The sequence below is a fragment of the Acomys russatus genome, chromosome 4 (assembly GCF_903995435.1).
Source record: "Acomys russatus chromosome 4, mAcoRus1.1, whole genome shotgun sequence".
NCBI lineage: Eukaryota > Metazoa > Chordata > Mammalia > Rodentia > Muridae > Acomys > Acomys russatus.
Window position 1 is genome coordinate 14,415,136 of NC_067140.1, and position 22,206 is coordinate 14,437,341.

At 51.2% G+C, this 22,206-nt stretch overlaps 1 protein-coding gene across 1 annotated transcript; it reads left to right on the forward strand.

Moving 5' to 3' along the window:
- The first annotated feature begins 11,228 nt into the window (after positions 1-11,228).
- Positions 11,229-19,114, forward strand: Mmp9 (matrix metallopeptidase 9). Its single transcript, XM_051143796.1, has 13 exons — positions 11,229-11,406; positions 11,872-12,104; positions 12,329-12,477; positions 12,739-12,867; positions 12,970-13,143; positions 13,343-13,516; positions 13,703-13,879; positions 13,996-14,154; positions 15,431-15,716; positions 15,881-16,020; positions 16,291-16,441; positions 16,543-16,646; positions 18,864-19,114. Exons 1-13 carry the CDS (start codon positions 11,266-11,268, stop codon positions 18,980-18,982), a joined length of 2,136 nt encoding a protein of 711 aa, XP_050999753.1. The 5' UTR covers positions 11,229-11,265; the 3' UTR covers positions 18,983-19,114.
- Positions 19,115-22,206: the final 3,092 nt, after the last annotated feature.

Here is a 22,206-nt window from a genome sequence, read left to right on the forward strand (position 1 = left end):
TCTTAAAAGTGAACCCAGGACCCAGTATTTTGGGTTTAATGGTAGTGGTGAGGCCAATTGAAAACAGAGTTTGCTATGTTGGGTGTAGTGGCATGCACCTTTAATCCTGACATTTGGGAAGCAGAGACTGGCAGATCTTTTATGAATTTGAGGCCAGCCTGGTCTACATAAAGAGTTACCAGCCAGCAAGGACTACACGGTGAGAGCCTATCTTTTTAAAAATTAAAAATTAAAAAATAAAAGGGAAAAAAGAAGGGGCCACCCTGGGGGGCCAAAGCTGGTTTAACTATCCACAGTACCACTGTCTAGCCAAAGCTGGTTTAAACTTTCTTGGCAACCCTCCTGCCTCAGCTTCCCAAGTGCTGGGATTAAAGGATCGAACTAACACAGTGGCTGTGGTGTGTGCTTGGGGTGGGGGTGTGTGAAGAGGAGGAAACCGTGCTGGGGATTGAACCCAGGGCACTCTAACCAGTGAGCTACTCTGTAGCCCACGGCTGGCTAGTTTGAATAATTCCACTGAGGCGTGGTTTCCAGGGTTAGCCTGATTACCCAGTGCCTGAGTCCAGGTGACTTATGATGAGTCTAGAACGCCGCACTGCTGGGGTCAGAAGCTAACGCAGGAGGCTTAAGGGGTGTGTACTGCCTGGGTTGGCTTACACATTCATTCACAGGGTGCTTATGGGCCATTGATCCCTCTGGGAGCCAGCAAATCCCGGGAGGGGCAGTCCTACTCTAGGCCTAGAAGCCCAGATGTAGAGGCATCATAAAATAGAGAATACAAAAGGCATGGTTAACACGTCCGTCCAGTGGTGACCTCACTGCGCCTCCCAGTCTGTCTTCAGTCACCAGCTGACTACTCAACAGTGTCATCGAACCCTCTGACGTCTATCCAAATTTCTCACCCACAAGCTAGTGAGATACAATCAGACATTGAAACATACCTGTTTTTGTGTGTTTGGCTTTCGAGTGGGAGGGGGGGTGTGGGGGGGGATGGTTGGAGGGGAAGGGGTTGGGGGGGGGGGTAGTGGGGTGTCTCCATTCGTTACTCCAGCTGGTTTTGAGTCCCTACCACCAGCCTGATCTTCATCAGCTTCCCTAGTGCTGGGATTTCCAAGCAGGTGACATCACTCAGTTTGGAGGGCACTTTTCACAAGACTGTCCCATGAGCAGTTCCTTCCCAACCTCAGAAAGGCCTGAGGAAGACAGGATTCCTCTCAACACACACACACACACACACACACACACACACACACACACACACACACACTGGATTTTACTGGGGGAGGCAGGGTCTTCTATAGCCCAGGCTGGCCTTGAATTCTGTGTGTATACAAGTTTGACCTTGAACTCCTGATCCTCCTGCCTCCACTTCCCAGGTGCTGGCATAATAGATGTGTCTCCACACCCAGCTCGACTTTTATTTATGTTTTGGCTTGTTTGTTTTTGAGGCAGGGTTTCTCTGTGTAGCCCTGGCTGTCCTGGACTCCCTTTGTAGACCAGGCTGGCCTCGAACTCACAGAGATCCACCTGTCTCTGCCTCCGGAGTGCTGGGACTAAATAAAGGCGTGTGCCACCTTATGTATTTATTTAGTGTATGTGTGGTTTGCATGGGGGAGCACACCACAACACACATGTGCAGGTCAGAAGCAATTTGCTATAAGTCGGTTCTCTGTGGGGTGGAGTGGAGGATAGGGAAGTGGGGTGGTGAGGGGTGGGAGTGGCACAGCCTTCAAACCCAGCACTCCGGAAGCAGAGGTGGGCAGATCGTTTGTGAGTTCCAGGATAGTCAGGGCTATATAGAGAGACTCTGTCTCAAGATTTAAAAAAAAAAAAAAGTCATTTCTCTCCTTGGTGTGGAGGATTGATTTGCTTGACTCTGGCTATCCGGCATGGAGGCGGCAAGTGATTAAGAAACTCAAGTCCGTGGAGAGAAAATTATTATTAATTCAAGGTCACACAGTTCAACTCCAGGGCTGCCAGATCACGCGCCACCCCCCCTCCACCTTCCCTCACCACCACCCCCAACTCCCGCTGTCATCTAACTGGCCTCCACCTGTTGCCCAGCACAGAAGGGGGAGAACCTTCTGGATGGTCTCCAAGCCAGGACCCTCAGTCTGGCCCTGGAAGGCGGAAGCCCCTCCCGAGTGTTTCCTCACTGGATAAATTCCGCGTGGTCCTCCCGCAGGAGCGGGACGGACCCGCCGTTTCCAGGCCACAGGTCTTCCCGCACTATCCTCCTGATTCTTTCCGCCCCCGCAGCTCTTTCAGGTGTATCAAAGTCGCAGCGCTGCGTGAAGTTCAGGTTCCAACACGTCTCAGCAGGCTTTGTGAATATATTAGTTTTATTTTCCTCTAACACGCTCCAGAGGAGGAGCTGGGGGGGGGGGGGCGGAGGGGAGGATGGGAGGCGCTGGAGCTCAGTATGCAAATATATGCAGTTATCTAAATGAGGGTGCCTAAGGCTTCGCGAGTGGAAGCTGCTCAGAGCCGGCCCGGCCTGCCGCAGCCCCCGGGCTCTGCGGCACCGCAGTGGGGAGGGCGTCTTGTGCTCTTTAGATTCTGTGCTTTGAAGCCAATGTCTCCGCAGCACAGGGGAGGAAGGTCTGCGGAAATTGGTTCTGGATACTTCCTGGCGATGTTCTCAATTGCTTCAGCTAGTTGGGGGTGCAGTGAGGAGAGGGCGGGGAGTATCTGAACATCTCTGGGTTTCCTCAGAAGTGAGGGGAGGGGCGGCTGTTCCTGTTGTCATTTCTACATCCAGGGATCTTACTAAAACCCATTTCCGGACTCCACTGATTACTGAATCAGAATCAGTATTTTTTTTTTTTTTTTTTTTAATCCCCAGTTTAGGGCGGAGTGCAGTGGCACACGCCTTTAATCTCAGTGTTTCTTTCGGTGAGTATGCAAGAGGCCAGCCTGGTCTACACTGGGAGCTCTGGGCCAGCCGGGACTACAGAGGGAGATGCTGATCTTAAAAAAAAAAGTCCCCAGCCTAGGTAAATACTGATGCAAACCTGGAGCTGGTACTCGAGTCTCTTACGGGTGGGGGAAGGGCTGTGCTCTCAACCGTGACTGAAAAGAGTCACAGGAGCTGCACACTCAGGTTCTGCCCCAGACTCGCTAAATCAGAGAGCATGAGGAAACACGACCACCACAAGTGCCAGGTGCAGGTCTGTGTGTGGAGGGGTGGTACCTCAGTGGCAGAGCGATTGCCTATGGAGTGTGCGGGACATGTATTCCATCCCTAACACCGACACAAAAAGAGACAAAAATACCAGGAGAGACCAGCGTGCCTGCAGCTTTGCTGAGCTCCTATTGGTGTTGGTGTTCCTACAAGACACATGTTCTAGCTGTGTTCTTTGGCAACTCTTCAGCTCCGGGCCCATGCTAAGTGGTGCAGCCTTCAGGGGTCTCCTGGAGTGAAGAAGGCTGGCATGTGCGAGCATGCTATTAGCTGACAGATTCCTGTGGGTGACTTTGAGCTTCCCTGGTGCTCTATGGTTAAAAAAAAAAAAAAAAAAAAAAAAAAAAGCCTAGATTTGCAGCCAGCCAGTGTTAGTGCTAGTTCTGTAACTGAGCAATTGGCTTTTAACTTTCTGGCCTCAGTTTCCCCCCTGGAAACGGGGCCAAACCCCTTCCCACTCTGGGTAGGGATAAAGTCGCATTAAAGCAGAACTCTTGGGCAACAGAGTCACTTGGCAGGCTGGCTAAGTTTAAGGCTGTAGGGGTGGGCCAGGCAGGGCAAGGCTCCGTGTCTGTGGTAAATGCTTGCCTCACATGTACAAGGGTGCACACACAAAAGAGAACGAATGGATGGATGAAATGAATGAATGAATGAATGAATGAATGACTGTTGGGGTAGGGACAAGTGGAGCTTTTCTTTTCTGGTGTCCCCAGGGGCGGCTGCTGCAGAGCACCAGGGACGCCAGAAAAGGAAGTGGAGAACCGGTGCCCAGTGGAGAACTCAACCTGGTCTTGGAAGAGGAGCAAAATCTGTGTGCTGTGTGCACCCTCCCTCCAGAGTTACGCTGCAAGGCCTCTTCCTCTTTCGTTCAGTCAGCAAGGGCTGAACCCACGGGATGTTTAGCCTTGGACTTGGGGGATTAAGCTGTCCCCACTGTGAACAGTCAGGTTTAGGTTACACTGTGATCACAGGAGTCACACAGGGCGCTTTCCAGATCTTACTCAAAGTCAAACAGAACACTGGACCATGGAATGACCATATAAGGAAATCCATCCGAGGGTGGACTTTTTGCACACTGGCCATTTTAAGGGTTGTTTTTCCCCCCCTCCAAAATACCAAAAGCAACTTTTAAAAAATGTGTATTTTGAGACTGCACCTGCTTGGCAGAGACCCCAAGCATATTCTTTTTCTTTTTCTTTTTTTTTTTGACAGGATTCTCTGTGTAGCCTTGATTGTCCTGGAACTTGCTCTGTAGACTATGCTGGCCTCGAACTCACAGAGACCCACCTGCCTCTGCCTCTCAAGTGCTGGGATTGAAGGTGTGTGCCACCATGTCTGACTCTCCAAGTATTTTCTTCTTCTTCTTCTTCTTTTTCTTCTTCTTTTTGTTTTTTTCGAGACAGGGTTTCTCTGTGTAGCCTTGGCTGTCTTGGACTCACTTTGTAGACCAAGCTGGCCTCAAACTCACAGTGATCTGCCTGCTTCTGCCTCTCCAATGCTGGGATTAAAGGCGTGCGCCACCAGGCCTGGCCCTCTTGTTTTCTGTAAGACCCAGCCAAATGTACCCACTGTTGGTTCCTAGATGTAACCCCCTCCAGCCTGGCTTCTGAGCACCCACCCCCAACCCAGATGCTCCCCCACCTCACCAACTTCCTTCTTCTCTGAACCAGTGACCTGATCTTAACATGGGACTTAGAGTCAGAAGGCTGAGGCAGGAGCCCTGTCACTCACCAGCCGGGGGACAATGAGCAATTTAAAACACTTCTCTGAGCTACGCATAGTGAGTGACCCATGCCTGTATTTCCTGAGCTCTGCTTGGAAGGTAGAGGCAAGAGAATCAGAAGAAGTTCAAGGCCACCTTGGGCAGACTAACAAGACCCTGCCTCAAAAGAGAAAGGGCCAATGGTGTAGCTTATTGGTACATTTGCTTTTCCCAGAGCCCTGGGTACCAACCCTAGCACTGAATGAATCCAGGTGTGTAGCGCACATCTGTAATCACAGCATTCAGGAAATGGAGGGAGGAGGACCAGAAAGTCAATGTGATTCTCAGCGGTAGAGTGAGTTTGAGGTCGGCCTGGTTACATGGGACTTGGTGCCAAAAAAGTAAGACAAAACCAAAAAAGCACTTCTCTAGGCTTTGTGTCTGTCACCTCGAAAATAGTTCACAACCTAACCTCTGCTTACAGTGGGTGTCAAGGGTTCTGAAAGCACAGATCCAAATAAGACCTCACGAGGGTCTATCACGCGGTACAGATGTGGGTACTGAGGTCTGTGACAGTGCTGGGCAAACTGTCTAGTGCCCATGTGCAGAGATTTAGAATTTAGTTCGGGTGGAGGCACCTGGGACACATGCAGACACTGGGGAGAAGGTTGGGGTGCTGGTGTTCTGGCTGGGCTGAGTCCCTGGTGAGTCCTCTCGCTGGGTGTGTGTAGTTGGGTAAACTCCGGTTTTCTCATCTCTAAAATGGAATTGTGAATGAATGCTTATTTGTAACAATGAGATGAGAGCGTTAGAGTAAAGCAATCATCACTGCCACCCCCATGCCTGTCATGTGTCAGTCACTGTGTTAAATATTTGCGACGCAGTCTCAGAACACTCTCACTATAACTCTTTGAACTAGACCCCCTGGGAACCAGGCCCATGATAAAGGACCCATGAGTCAGCCCAGAACATACCCCACAGTTTAGCTGTATCTCAGTCTCCCCCATTTTACAGATTAAGAGGAGTTACAGAGACGCAAAGTGACCTGCCTGAGGTCACACAGCCAAGACATATTAGCAACTGGAGTTTGGAGGCAAGAGGTTTGATTCCAAAGACAAGGTGAAGGCGTGGCTTAGCATCTGGGAAAGAATCTGGGAGTCAGAAGGGGAAATGCCCCTAGCCTGGGGCTAGGACTTGTGATGAGAGGCAGGGATCTAGTGATGCACTTCCATGGAGGCACCTGTTTCATCCCAGACTGGCAGCCCGTCTCTCTCACATCCTGCCGGAGCCTCTCAGGCCTACCTGCCCTTTTTGTCTCCAGCAAGTCAGGGAGAAGCAGGCTTGGAATTCCCCCAGGCAAGACAGAGGGGGCCATTCCTTGCCTCTGAGGTTGGCCCTGCTGTGGAGTTGACTCAGGACACCTGGTCTAGCCCAGTCCCCATCCTATTGCAAGGGGACCAGAGTCCAAGCCATGATGCCAGGTCAGGAGTTCAGAGGTCCAGGGGGTCAGGGTAAGGGGCCACTTCCTGCTCTTCAGCCTTCTTTCCTAGGTCCTTAGGTAAACTCTGCTGTGGACTCAGAGGGAGCTGAGGAAGCAGGGAAGAGGATGTGGGCACCAGAACCACTTCCTGCTTGGCTGTGTTGAAAACCAAGCTTCCCCCAAGTTCCCCTTGATGGGGGTTGGGAAGCCATGCATGTGTGTGTATGGGGGTGGTGGTAAAGGAGGAAGCTGGGGGTAGGGAGAGGAGAATACTTGTTTGGGTGGACTCCAAGCCCTGGGGTTGGAGGGCGTTTCTCTCTACCCAGTGGGTAAGATCCACTGTCAATCTTGAAGGCAAGCATGGCTGAGAAGTGGTAGCCACTGCTCACACAGTGTGCCAGGGTCCACCGCAAGAGGCCCACTTGGGAAGCACTGCTGTTAGCACCATTTTACAGATGGGGAAAATGGTAGGTTGTGCCAATAGCTGGAGTCACACAGTGAGCTGAGGATTAAGTGTAGGTAGTCCAGTCCCAGAGTGGGAGCCCCTATTGCCCTCCTCTCTCTCTCTCTCTCTCTCTCTCTCTCTCTCTCTCTCTCCTCTCCCTCTCTCTCCTCTCCTCTCTCTCTTCACTCTCTCCTCGCCTCCTCTCGTCCTCTCTCTCTCTCTCTCTCTCTGCCACGTTCTGCCACTATGCTGGACCTCAGTTTCCTTGTCTGCACGATGAGGGGAATCAGAGTAGACAGGTTCACCTCCATTTGTGGTGTTTGTATTTCTGTTAACTCTCCCCTTCCGCTGCCCTCCCCCAAGAGTCTAAGGAGTCACAGCAGTGCACACCTTTAATACTAACACTCAGAAAGCAGAGGCAAGCAGGTCTGTGAGTTTGAGGCCAGCCTGGTCTACACAGTGAGTTCCAGATTATCCAGAGTTACCTGGTAAGACCTTTGCCTCAAACCACAACAATACACACACCATTTATTACATTTTATCTGTGTATGAGTGTGTGTGTGCCGCAGTGCTCAGACATTAGAGGACACCTAGTCTGAGCCGGTTCTCTTCCACTGTGTGAGTTTCCGGGGTGAATTCGGTCCTCATGCTTGGTGACAAGCTCCTTTATCTGCCGAGTCATCTCACAGGTTTTCTGGTAATGGAGTATGTATTCAATCTCTCTTGCACTGGACTGTCAGTTCAACAAGCAAGGTGACAAAAGGGTAACTAATGGCCCCCCTCCTTTTTTTTTCCTGAGACAAGATTTCTCTGTGTAGTCTTAGCTGTCTTGGACTCACTCTATAGACCAGGCTGGCCTCACAGAGATCCACCTGCCTCCGCTTCCTGAGTGCTAGGATTAAAGACGTGCAGCCACCAGGCCTGGCCCTCCTAACCCCTTTTTTTCTTCTTCCTCGTCTTCTTTTGCTTTTGCTTTGAGCCGGATCTCATGTAGCCAAGGCTGGCTTAGAGCTTGCTATGCAACCAAGGTTGATCTTGGACTCCTGACCCACATTCCTCTGACACCTCAGTGCCAGGACATAACCCACTTCTTAGTATACTGTCTGGTTCATAAAACTCAACAAAAAAAGTTTTGAATAGCTTGTTTCATTTTTCATTTTTGATTTGTTTTTTGAGATAGGGTCTTTCTGTGTAGCCCTAGCAGTCTTGGAACTCTCTCTGTAGACCAGGCTGGGATCAAAGGTGTGCGCCACCACTGTCCGGCTTATTTATTTATTTATTTATTTACAACAGGGTCTCGTGTAGCCCAGGCTGGCCTCAGACTTGTTATGTATTAAGGGTTAGATTTGTATTCTTGACCCTCTGCTTTCATTTTCCAAGTGTTGGGGCAGCTAAATTGAGGAGTCACTAAATAAGATTTGAGGGTCATTGGTGTGGTGGTGGCACAGGCCGTCAATCCCAGCACTCTGGAGGCAGGTGCAGGAGGATCTCTATGAGTTTGAGGCCAGCCTGGTCCATATAGCAAGTTTTAGGCCAGCCAAGACTACATAGTGGGACCCTGTCTCAAAAACAAAAACAATGGTGCCAAGCTTGAGAAACAAGACAAACATAGGCACAGCATATGGCATCGATGTGACATATACTACATAGATGTGACATATTACATAGAAATGACATACAACATAGATAATGACACATATGTGGCATACAGCATTAATGGCATGGCATAGATGTGATATATAACAGATGTGACATACAATACTGATAGGACATACACACATAGCTGTGACATACAACACAAGGCATGGCACTAATCCATATACATGACATCCTCATCACAGGGCCTGCAAATCCACCTCTTTCATGCACCTGTACTCTGATCCGCTCATTCCCCACAGCAGATGGAACGCCTCAAGAGTCAGGATGCTCAAGGCTTGAACCCCAGCTCGCTGCTTTAACTCACTGTGTGCCCACAGCAAGTCCCTTGGCTGCTCTGACCTGAAGTTTCCTATTCCAAAAAAGCCAGGGTTACTTTACTAAACCAACCTTGTAAGCTCGCTCGGCATGGTGTGCACACCCGTAATACAACACTTGGGAGGCCGAGGCAGGGTGGGAGTTCAACACAAATCTGACCCACTTAGTAGGACCTTGTCTCAGAAAGTCAAGGGTGGGCTGGGGAAGTGACTCAGTGGGTGAGAGCATTTGTTGCAGACCCAAGTTCGGATCTCCAGCATCCATGTAAAATGCTGGGCGTGGTCACCCATGCTTGTATCCCCAGCATTAGAAGGATCGAGACTCAGAGACAGGATGCCTAGGGCTTGCTGGCTGCCAGCCTATCTGAAAAAATTATTGAGCTCCAGGTTTAGTGAGAGGTTCTGTCTCAAAGGAGTAAGAGGGAAAGATGACAGAGAGGGACAGCAGTGTCTTCTCTGGCCTTACTAGCAGCTTAGTGATAGAGTGATTCCCTAGCATGTGTAAAACCCTAGGGGCATTCGTGCATGCGCGTACGTGCACACACGCGCGCGCGCACACACACACATACACACACACACGCTCTCATACATATACACAAATACACACTTGTGTAATACTCTTACACACTTACACATACACTCACCCACATACTTTCACTCACACAATCACACACACATACTCACACACACACTCTCACACGCACACTCTCACACGCACAATCACACATACACACACATACACACGTATACACTTTACCTCACACACTCTTGTCCACATACACACTCACCCACACACTCTCATTCACTCATACACACACTCACACACACATTCACATGGGGCGGGGGTAGGATATGAGAGGTTTGTAGAGAGCGTAGCACAATGTTCAACACAATAAATCACAAAAAGTGAATTATCACTGTGGCTTGGAGGGGAAATGACTTGCCCAAGGTGACATGGTTGGGACATGGTGAGGTTGGGAAATGGTGGGCCCAGGACTGCAAGTCAGTACTGCAGATCATCAATTAGAAACACATAAGGGAAGCCTGGGTCCACACCCAGTCTCCCCTCCCCACGTCACAGGTCCCTTCATTAGGGACACATAGGAGGCTCTGTCAAAACAGCTTGCCAAAGGCAGCTAAAGGCCCTGCTTGCCTGCGGTGGCAGGCTGGGAGGCTGGGAGGCTGGGAGGCAGGGAGGAAGGGAGGCTAGGAGGCAGGGAGGCAGAGATGCAGGGAGGCAGGGAGGCTGGGAGGCTGGGAGGCAGGGAGGCAGGGAGGCTGGGAGGCAGAGAGGCAGGGAGGCTGGGAGGCTGGGAGGCTGGGAGGCTGGGAGGCCGAGAGGCCTCTGGCTGGCTGCACAGAAGCTGTCCTGGATGGAACAGGGCCAGAGGAAGGGAAGGGTCCATGAGAATTCATAATTCAGTGAGAGAAAGGTATGAGCTCCAGGTCATCCAGAAGCTACAGCCAAGACCCCAGTCTCCTAATTTCCAGTCGCAAACTGGCACCATCAGTTGAAGTCTTATGAGCGTTGTGCTAAAAGCATTTTCTTCTTTCTTTCTTTCTTTCTTTCTTTCATCTTTATTCCTTTGGATTTTTTTTTTTTTTTCAAAACAGGGTTTCTCTGTGTATCCCTGGCAGTCCTGGAACTTACTATGTAGATCAGGCTGGCCTCGAGCTCAGAGATCTGCCTGCCTCTGCCTCCTGAGTACTGGGGCTAAAAGCATTTTTTGTGTTTCATGAGTCTCGTTTTATGCTCACATCAATATAGGGACAAAGGCTTGAGGGACGAAAGGTCCATTTTTATCCTTAAACAGCAGAGAAAGGATGCTCGCCAGAGGCCGGAGGGAAGGGTGAGGTTTCGGCTGGTTCTCACATGTCTCTGAGCCTCATGTTTTGTTCCCCCAAGGAGTCAGCCTGCTGGAGCTAGGGGGATGCCCAGTGGAATTCCCCAAATCCTGTCTGGAAGAGCCTGCTCCTAGACGGCAAGAGAGGAAGCTGAGTCAAGGACACTGTGGGGCTGGGGGGGGGGCCGGAACCTACAGTGTGGGGAGAGGGGTCCAGGCTGAGCTCTGGTCAGGGAATGGGTGTCTCAGAAATCCAAGGAGTGGGTGTCCGGTTCTCTGTTGGGCAGCTCACTCAAGGCCTTTGGTCCTAGGGCTAGGTGAGTCCTCTATCCTGGGCCCCCTCCTTCCCTTTCCCACAAATTCTGCAGTTTGCAAAACTAAACCGCTTCCCTGTGGTTTCCTGGGGGTCCTGCCTGACTTGGTAATGGGGACTGTGGGCAGGGCAGAAAGGAGGGGTGGTGTAAGCCCTTGCTGTGGGGCTGCCCAACACACACACACACACACACACACACACACACACACACACACACTGAGTCAGCACCATCCTGGAGAGGAGGGGCGGGGTCACTGATTCAGTTTTAGCGCCTCTTTAAAATCTCTGCAAGGGCAGCATCAGGCAGACACTGCCATCCTCACCATGAGCCCCTGGCAGCCCCTGATCCTGGCACTCCTGGCTCTAGGCTCCAGCTCTGCTGCCCCTCATCAGCGCCAGCCGACTTTTGTGGTCTTCCCCAGAGACCTGAGAACCTCCAACCTCACCGACACAGAGCTGGCACAGGTAAACAAATGCCTCTGTGGAAAGTTGGGAAGGGCTGGCAGTAAAATGGTCAGTATTCCTGAGAAGGCATGGGGCCTCAAATATGCTTTCTGGTGGATGGGCATGTCTGACAGAAAAAATAGAGGTGCCAGGGTTAAGCAGTAAGGGTTGGGTAGTGTGGGAGCTGTGGGCAGTGAGGAACAGAATGGGCAGATCCGAGTTTGCTAGGGCAATGGGATTAGGAGGGCTTTGAAGGGCTGTGGCATAGGCATAGGTAGGAAGTGAACAGTTAAATCCTAGGAGGCTGAGGGGTAGGCATGGTTCAGATCATCTGAGGTAGGAAGGAGTTGGGTTATCTGCAGGATGGGGGAATACTAGTGTGCAGGAAGAACTGTGTCCTGGCCTTAGAGTCCCTAAGCATGTGGCCCAGGGGGCAAGGGAAGATGCCAGAACAACGCGATTCTCTGCCACTCCCTCCATTCACAGGAATACCTGCACCGCTATGGTTACACCCTGGCAGCCGAGATACAGGGAGAGAAGCTGTCCCTGCGGCCCGCTTTGCTGCTGCTTCAGAAGCGGCTGTCCTTGCCCCAGACTGGTGAGCTGGACAGCAAGACACTAGAGGCCATTCGTGCACCACGCTGCGGTGTCCCAGACTTGGGCAGATTTCAAACCTTTGAGGGCAACCTCAAGTGGAGCCACCATAACATCACATACTGGTGAGATGTTGGGCTAGAAGCAGGTGGCTAGGTAGGGCTGGAGGCCAGTTTGCACCTCTGCTTGGCTGAACGCAAGATATCCTAGCAATACAAATTCTGAAAGCCGAAGAGCACCGAGTGCCTTGAAGACTGAGCTATCCCGTGTAGCTGCTGCCCCGCCCCGTCTCATTTGTGATCCTTGCACTCCCCCCGCCCACCACCCATCTCTGGCTTTTCACCTACAGGATCCAAAACTACTCCGAAGACTTGCCGCGAGATGTGATCGATGACGCCTTCGCGCGCGCCTTCGCCGTGTGGAGCGCGGTGACACCGCTCACGTTCACCCGCGTGCACGGGCTGGAGGCAGACATTGTCATCCAGTTTGGTGTCTCGGGTGAGAGAACTCCCGGCCTGGGCGGACCATGGGAGGGACGATCACAGACAGAATAGAAGGGACAGCAGCTCTTATGCCCGCCCCGCAATCTCTAGTCGCCGCTCCCACAAATGACGCCCCTCCTGCCGGATTGGAGGCGCAGCCGACTCCTAGCCAGGCCTGGGGCGCTGCTCTGGGGGACACAATAGCTTTCAGTCTCCTGCCCTTAAAAAAAGCAAAGCGTGCTTGACTGACTCCCTTCCTCCCTAACTGCCTCTGCAGAGCACGGAGACGGCTATCCCTTTGACGGCAAAGATGGTCTTTTGGCACACGCCTTTCCCCCTGGCCCCGGCATTCAGGGAGATGCCCACTTCGACGACGAAGAGTTGTGGTCGCTAGGCAAAGGCGTCGGTGAGATCCCGAGCCTTCCTGTATCCTTCACCCCTGCCCTCAAATCCCTTCTCTTGCTCTGGCCTGTGGCCAGTCACCCTGACTCTGGACTCCTTACCACAGTGGTTCCCACCTACTTTGGAAACGCAAATGGTGCCCCATGTCACTTTCCCTTCACCTTCGAGGGACGCTCCTATTTGGCCTGCACCACAGATGGCCGCACCGATGGCACGCCTTGGTGTAGCACTACAGCCGACTATGACACCGATCGCAAATATGGTTTCTGTCCCAGTGAGAGTGAGTATGTGCTAAGGGTGGGGAGTAGGGTGCCACCTTTAAACGTTCAGAATCGTCGTTTCCAAGCCCTCTTTGCCCTTAGCGGTGTGGCCAGGATCCTTTCCCTCTCTCTGGGTCCAGGCTCCTCTGTGATTATGAGAGGAGGGGTGGGCCCCCCGTAGGGGCCACGCTTGGAAGTAATAACACGGCGTCTCCTCAGGACTCTACACGGAGCACGGCAATGGGGACGGCAAAGCCTGCGTGTTTCCATTCATCTTTGAGGGCCGCTCCTACTCTGCCTGCACCACTGAAGGTCGCTCGGATGGTTACCGCTGGTGCGCCACCACAGCCAACTATGACCAAGATAAACTGTATGGCTTCTGCCCTACCCGAGGTACATCTGCCCCTACCACTAGGCTCCGTTCATTAGTGTTTCCTGGCTTCAGCAGTGCTCCACAGCGCCTCCCTGGCTTCAAAAAATAGGCCATCCAGATTCTCTCGCCCGGTCTTAGTTTGGCTCATCCCTAGCACCGTATTAAATCCACCCTCCTAGCTCACTTATGACTCTTGGTCTCCTCAGCCGACGCAACTGTAGTTGGGGGCAACTCAGCAGGCGAGCTGTGCGTCTTCCCCTTCGTCTTCCTGGGCAAGGAGTACCCCACCTGTACCAGCGAGGGCCGCAGTGATGGGCGCCTCTGGTGCGCTACCACTTCGAACTTCGACACTGACAAGAAATGGGGTTTCTGCCCAGACCAAGGTGGGGCAGGGTTCTGAGGCTCCTGGAAGTGGGGGTCCGAGTTATCTCCTGGCGGTCATGGTGGTGGAGTAGCCAGGGCTAGGGGGCTTAGCCTGATGGTTCACATCTCCTTTTAGGGTACAGCCTGTTCCTAGTGGCAGCGCATGAGTTTGGTCATGCACTGGGCTTAGACCATTCTTCAGTGCCGGAAGCGCTCATGTACCCTATGTATCGCTACCTCGAGGGCTCCCCTCTGCATGAAGACGACGTGAGAGGCATCCAGCATCTCTATGGTGGTGAGGCTGGGGGACAGAGAGGGAGGGGCAGAGGAGAGGGTGTGGCTCAGCTGTAAGATCAGGTAAGGGGCGGGGAGGGAGGAAATTGGAACCTCAAGATCAGGGCTGAGTGTGCGGCCTTGCTAGTCATGACTAGAACACATGCTGAGTGCTGCAGAGCAGGCATGAGCCCCGGGTTTGATCCTCAGCAGGAAGGGTCAACCCAGCCACTTCATAGGTGAGCTTGGGTATGTCAGACTACCCTTCAGTTCCCGCCCTTCAGTGGGTGATAATGTATGCCTCTCACAAGATTCTGATAGAGCTAACTGAAGTAGAGTGATGCCTGGCTTTAGGAAGTGCTTGTTTGTTTTGGCTTTTGGTCATCATTTACCTTGAAAATGGGCATACTTGCTGGGTGTGGCATGGTAAGCCTGTAATCCCAGCACTCGGGAGGTTGAGACAGGAGTTTGAGGCTAGCTTGAGATACATAGTAAGTTCCAGGTCTTTCTGCCTGTTTAAGGCTCTGACTCAAAGGAACTTCCAAAGATTAATTTATATATTTTTTTGTTTGTTTTTGGTTTTTTCGAGACAGGGTTTCCCTGTGTAGCCTTGTGTGTCCTGGACTCACTTTGTAGACCAGGCTAGCCTCGCACTCACATCAATCTCCCGAGTGCTGGGATTAAAGGCATACGCCTCTACGCCCGGCTGATTAATTTGTATTTGTATGGGTGTGTTGCCGGAACAGATGTCTGTTTAACATGTATGTGCAATGCCAGTGGAGGCCAGAAGAGGGTGTTGGATCCCTTTGAAGTGGAGTTAGAGATGGTTGTGAGCTGCCATATGAGTGCTGGGAACGGAACCCAGGTCCTTTGGAAAAGCAGCCATTGGTCTTAACCATTGAGCCACCCCTTAACCCTCCAAAAGGAGCTTTAAAACACACAGTGGAGCAGGTATGGTGGTGCACGCCTTTAATCTCAGCACTTAGGAAGCAGAGGCAGGCTTATCTCTGTGAGGGGGGGTGCGGGGGGGCGCAGGTGCGATACTGAAAGGCCAGTTTTGTAAGATTGTAATGCTCACAGAACTGACACACTGGCCACAGACTTGGAGAAGGGAGGGAGATTCTGCCTTTCTTGAGAGCCCAGTCCATATGGTCACAGAACTCAGTTCTGGACACTTAGGCTTGGTATATACGACAAGAGGCATGCTTGTAGCCTCCAGCTTCCAGGGAAAACAGAAGACATCACTGGGGCTACAGAGAAATGCAGACGCGGGTGTCTTATCTAGTGTTTTGTTTTAGGTCCTGGCCCTAAGCCTGACCCAAGGCCTCCAGCCACCACCACAGCTGAACCACAGCCGACAGCTCCTCCCACTGTGTGCCCCACTGCACCTCCTGTGGCCTATCCCACCCGGGGTCCCACGGTTGGCCCTACAGGACCCCCCTCAGCTGCCCCTACAGGTCCCCCTACTGCTGGTCCTTCTGAGGCCACTACAAAGTCTTTGAGTCCAGCAGACAATCCTTGCACCGTGGATATTTTTGACGCTATTGCGGAGATCCAGGGCTCTCTGTGTTTCTTCAAGGATGGGTAAGCAGGAGGGGTGTGTGGATGCTAGAAGGGGTTTGGAGAGAGGAACCTGCCTGTGTCTTCCACCCACTTCCCTCCCCAGGCCAAGATTTAGGGCATGTGTGTGTGTGTGTGTATATATATATATATATATTTTTTTTTTTTTTTTTCCCTTTTCTTCTCAGTCGGTACTGGAAGTTCCCAAACCGCAGAGGAAGCCCACTGCAGGGCCCCTTTCTTATTTCCCGGACATGGCCAGCTCTGCCTGCGAAGCTGGACTCGGCCTTTGAGGATCCACTGTCCAAGAAGGTTTTCTTCTTCTCTGGTTAGTCTATGCCTCTGAAGATCATCTATTCTTCGGTAGCCATCAGCTTAGGATAGAGACCCAGCGTAACTCGTGAAACAGAGACTGCAAAAAGGGCGCCCCCTCCCTGCAGATGCGATTTGACATTTATTGGTGGGAGAGGAGCTATTGAATTTCAAAGCTCTTTGAGTAGCTCTGAGACTAGGCCTCTCGGCTTCTCCTTCCTGACTCTGAAAGAGACCATGCCCCACCTTTGTGTCCTTAGATTAATGTGACCCTTTTCTTCTGCAGGGCGCCAAGTGTGGGTGTACAAAGACATGTCGGTGCTGGGCCCCAGGCGTCTGGAAAAGTTGGGTCTAGACTCAGGGGTAACCCAGATCACCGGGCTCCTCCCGCGTCGTGGCGGGAAGGCTCTGCTGTTCAGCAGGGAGCGTGTCTGGAGGTAAGAGCCACCGCGGCCACCAGTAGGGGGAGCTCTGGCGCCACTCACCAGCCCTGGAGTCGGGAGTGGGAGGGGCTCATCGATCATCTGCCTTCCCTCAGGTTCGACTTGAAGACACAGAGGGTGGATCCCCAGAGCGTCACTAGGTTGGATAAGGAGTTCCCTGATGTGCCCTGGAACTCACACAACATCTTTCAGTACCAAGGTGAGGGTTGCTGATGCTGGCTGGGGACGGTTCCTTCACGAAATGCCCTCCCATCCCCCCCACCCCCCCACTCCCTCCCTTGGCCAGTTTCTCAGCAGGAGAGAGAAAGCCCTTGGAGATTGAGGGAAATGCTCCAGATAAGAGCTCTGGAGAGAGCACCCCAAGTTCATATGGTCAGATCTAAGTCCCAGATTGCTTGCATATCTTTCTCTTTCGGTAACTCCTGCACAGAACGCAGTTCTTTTAGAGGCTCACTCCTTTATTACTAAACAGTAACCAAGGGCCTATAATGTGCAGGACTGCCACTGGCCATACACTGAGAGGCAAGAAAGTTCTACCTGTCCTTGGACAAGTCGCTGCGTCTCTTGAGGGCTCAGTTTCCCAGTATGTAGATACTATCTCAAGATTTTGTTTGGTTTTTTTTTTTCAAGACAAGGTCTCTCTGTGTAGCCTTTGCTGTCCTGGACTCACTTTGTAGACCAGGCTGGCCTCGAACTCACAGAGACCCGCATGCCTCTGCCTTTCTGGGTGCTGGGATTAAAGGACGTGCGCCACCACGTTTGGCTTTGTCAACTCTTTCCAACACCCATACTCCATCAGTTGACAGTTTTAGGAAGATCCCAAGGCTCAAATCTCCCAAATCTATCATTTTCAACCATCTCCTTTATAGCCCTCCCTCCAACCATAGTGATTATCCAATAACCTTTTAAGATATTCTTCAAGAGTAGCGAGAGGTTAGGAGTGGAGGGCAAAGGCTCTGAGCGAGATCCCAAACCAGTGGTTTTTTTTTTTTTTTTTTTTTTTTTGGTTTTTTGAGACAGGGTTTCTCTGTGTAGCCTTGGCCATCCTGGACTCACTTTGTAGACCAGGCTGACCTCGAACTCACAGCGATCCGCCTGCCTCTGCCTCCCGAGTGCTGGGATTAAAGGCGTGCGCCACCACGCCCAGCTCCCAAACCAGTGTTAAAGTAGAAGAAACTCACATGGCCTAAGCGCTGCTGTCCTGTCTACACTTCCTGGTTCACATCTCCTCCCCTTACTCTTTTTAAAAATTATTTATTAAGTATGCAGTGTTCTGGCTGCGTGTGAGCCAGCAGGCCGGAAGAGGGCACCAGATCTCATGCTAGATGGTTGTGAGCCACCACGTGGTTGCTGGGAATCGAACTCACGACCTTTGGAAGAACAGCCAGTGCTCTTAACCTCTGAGCCATCTCTCCAGCCCTCCTCCCCTTACTCTTGTTGTTTTCTCTGCTCCACCTATACTGGCTGCTCTTTGAGCAACAGATCAAGGTCACACCTAGCTTAAGGCCTTGGGGGCCAGTTGCTCCCCCATTTGGAAGGCTTCCCACCTACACTGGTCACCTGGTTTCAGTGCTAAGGTTACCATCTCAGGGTCTCTCCCTCAACCTCATTATTTATTCACTTCTTTTCATTTCTTCCTATATTTTGAGATCATGTCTGTGTTTTTCTACTGTATTCCTCAGGCCTCTCAGAGTACTTGGTGCACAGCCGATGCTCAGGAGACATTTGCTGAATGAGTGAATGAGTTTTGTCCAGTGGCTGTTTTTAGATGAACTGATCTGAGCGTTAAAATAATACCCATTCGTTAATCTGCTGATTCTATCACAGGCTGTATGTGAAACATATACTATGCACCAGGTTTGCCAGTGTTTGGTGTGGTATCAAGGGCTGCACCCTCCAGCATCTCACAGGCAGGTAGAAAAAAAAAAAAAAAAAAAAAAGGAAGTGTCATGTAAAAACCACAAAAAGATAAATAAAAGCCAGGAGGAGTGTGTCCGTTGCTGTGAAGAGACACCATGACCGTGGCAACTCTTATAAAAGAAAACATCTTATTGGGGCTGGCTTACAGTTCAGAGGGTTAGTCCATTGTCTCCATGGTGGGAAAACACGGTGATACACAAGCAGACATGGTGCCAGAGAGGTAGCTGAGAGTTTTACATTAGCAGCAGGCAGCTGGAAAAGAGAGGCACTCTGGGCCTGGCTTAAGCATCTGAAACCTCAAAGCCCACCCCCCCACCCTCCCAGTGGCAATGCTTCCTCTAACAAGGCCACACCTTCTAATAGTGCCACTCCCTTTGACCCTGTGGAGGCCATTTTCACTCAAACCACCACAGAGTGCTTGTAAAGGTCTTTGTTCCTGTGTCTGTAGTAAGAGAGTGTAGGACTCAGCTTTCTCGTGTCTCCTTGTTTCCCACAGACAAAGCCTATTTCTGCCAGGACCAATTCTTCTGGCGTGTGAATTTCCAGGGTGAGGTGAACCAGGTGGACCACGTGGGGTATGTGACCTACGACATCCTGCAGTGCCCTGAGAACTAGGGCGCCTCTAGAGACCACCCCAGAAAGAAAGGAGCTGGTTTGCCGGATACAAACTGGTGATCTCTTCTTCTAGAGACTGGGCAGGAATGGCAGCGGGCTGGGCCCTCTCCTCACACTATTGGACTGTTTCTAATAAATATTGATTCCCTAACCTTTACCAGCTACGTCGTTATTATTATTATTATTATTATTATTATTATTATTATTATTATTATTATTATTTATTAGGGTTGTTTTTTGGAGTCAGGGTTTCTCTGTGTAGCCCTGGCTCATCCTGAAACTCGCTCTGTAGACCAGGCTGGCCTTGAACTCACCAGAGATCCATCTGCCTCTGTCTCCTGAGTGCTGGAATTAGAGGTGTGCACCAGGACATCCTGCTCTGTCCTCTTATTTTTATGTGGGATCTGGGGGTTGAACTCGGCTTCTCAAGCTTTTGCAGCAGGCACTTCATCTGCGGAGCCACCTCACTGACTCTAACCACCTTTATTTATTATGTATGTGGTCATATTCACATGCATGCATTTAACCAACAGAGTGCTCACTGTGTGTCAGGCGTTGCTCCAAGTTCCGCATAAATAGTAAGGTATTCAGTTACCCCTGCTGAAGGCATTATGTAACATTTTCTCTTTTACCTCTGAGGACACCGCCGAGCTATTCACTCACCAAACATTTATTGAGGGGATCCCTAGGGAGCCAGGCTCGTTACTGGGCCCTGGGAACAGGGGGATATTAGATACCAGTCTTTCCTTCAAGGATCTCTCAGGGGCTCTCAGTGTTCTGGGAACCTGCCTACACCAGACCCCAGACTACTCCACTCTTGAGAATCCACCTCACTCACAGGGGAAACCCCATGGTTGCTGGCAGCAAGCAGCAGCATGCTTGGAGAGTGCAAAGCATGTGTGCTAGAGGGTGTGTGTGTGTGTGTGTGTGTGTGTGTGTGTGTGTGTGTGTGTGTGTGTTCTGTACATGGTGGTTTGGTGGTTTAGGGCAGACAATGTTGTTTCTCTAGACAAGATGACCCCTCAGCTGGAACTGACCCAGGAAGGATGACCAAGTGTCTTCCTGGGGAAGTGGAAATAAATAGATTGTGTGTGTGTGTGTGTGTGTGTGTGTGTGTGTGTATGTGTGTGTGTTTGTATGCACATGTGTGCTGATGCCTCAGGAGGCCAGAAGAGGGTGTTGGGTCCCCTGGAACTAGAGTTGTAGGCAGTTGTGTGCTGTCCCAGGGCAGCACTCGAAGCCAAACCCTGCTCCTTCGGAAGAGCAGCACATGCACTTAAGTCTGAGATATTTCTCCAGCCATCCATCCTACCAAACCCTCAACGTGAAAATGGACCCACCTTTCACCCTCACACGTATGTGCATGAAACAGAGCACACAAAAGCTGGTGGTCATAGCATTCAGACAGTAGGAAACTAGCAGTGGTGACACTGTCCACTGAGGAGAGCCCAAGGCTGAGCAGGCGGGTGTGCTGTCAGAGAGACTAGAAAGAAGAGGGAAGGTTGATCAGATGTAATTGTGTTCCGGCTGATAAATTGAAGTGGGGAGTTTAAGGAGGAGTTTAGAGAACTGCTCCCCCCCCAAGCCTCTCCTCTGGGGGTTACCCTTTCCCAGCTGGCCTATTTCTAGCCCGGGAATAAGCCACTCCCATCTGAACACAAGCATTCCTTCACACGCCCTGTTTAAACTCTCTCAGCCCTGTCTCGCCTGGGATGCTATCCCACTTTTCTGCTCCCAGGCCCACTCACAGTAAAAAACTTACCCACACGTCGGTCCTATTCGCATCTCCACTGCTTTGCTCCCACGCCCTCGCCCACCACTCACTATAGGCTCCTGCCTTACAGCGCCACCAAACCACCTGTGTGACCTGCCACCATCAGCACAGTGCGCAGTGAACACACCACCTAACCTCTACCCACGTGTGCGACGGGACAGTCCATCTTGCTTTCTCCCTAGTCACGCTTTTCTCACTAGTTTGGGCAAAACAACCTTGAAAAGCATCTCTGTACAAGAGGCTGACATTCCCAAACTGAGCGCGGGCTCATCTGCCGGCTCCTCATGACCTAATAGGCTTTCCACCTAAACAGATCCAACCCTCTCTTCCTCCACATGTCACCACCTTTGTACGATGGTGTGTGCACACATTCATACGCAGAGGACAGCTTTCAGGAGTTTGTTCTTTCATTCCACTGTGGCTATGCAGCAAGCACTTTTACCCACTAAGCCATCTCACTGCCCTCCCCCACTGTTTAAACAGTCTGGAAGGTGTGTAATTCCTGTTGTGTCTCTTGACTCCTCTTGTTGTATGAGGTCCTTGTGAGGTTTGTGCACATCTTGTGAGCCGCAGATGGCTTCTTCTCAGTGCCATGTCCAGTTCCGTTGGGTGAATACCTGACAAGGATCTGTTTTGCTGTTGACAGACATTTGCATATATTGTGCTGCTATGACCATTTTTGGAAAAGCCTCGGTGGGGGATCGATCAGCTGGAAAGATGGCTCAGAGGTTAAAGTACTTGCTGGTCTTGCAGAAGATCCAAGTTCAGTTCCTAGCACCAACATCTAGTGGCATTTAACTGTCTGTAACTCCAGTTCCATGGGATCTGAGACCTTCTTCTGGCCTCTATGAGCACTGAAAACACACACACACACACACACACACACACACACACACGTGCGCGCGCGTGCAAATAAATAAAAATAAAAACAAAAGTCTTTGGGAACACATGGGCAGCCCTTTCTTCTGCCCACAAACCATGGTAGAACTGGGCAGAAGGGAATGTATTTGCCTAGACTTAAAAGATGTGACCAAACAGCACCCCAGGGTGGTTTTGATTGGTTCTACTCCCCCCACAGCCCCTCTGATGCTAATGCTACCTCGCATGCTGTGCTTAACGGGGCAGCAGGCCCTGCTGACTGTATTTCCACAATGTATCTGATGCCTGTCACTTTTCTAGCCTGGCCACCAGTACCTCTTCGTTAGACTCCCAGTCTCCATTCCTGGCTCTTGTGTGTTCATGTGTTTGTGCATAAACATGTGTGTAGGTGCAGGCGGAGAGGCCAGAGGTCAACCTTGGGTGTCCTCTCCAGGGGCTCTCCATTACATGTATTTCTTTACTAGTGTGTGTAGATGGACGCCCACGTGCTGACAGCGCTTGTGTGGAGGTCAGAGGACCACCAGCAATTGGTTCTTTCCTCCATTGGCGTGGGCCAGGGATCAAACTCATG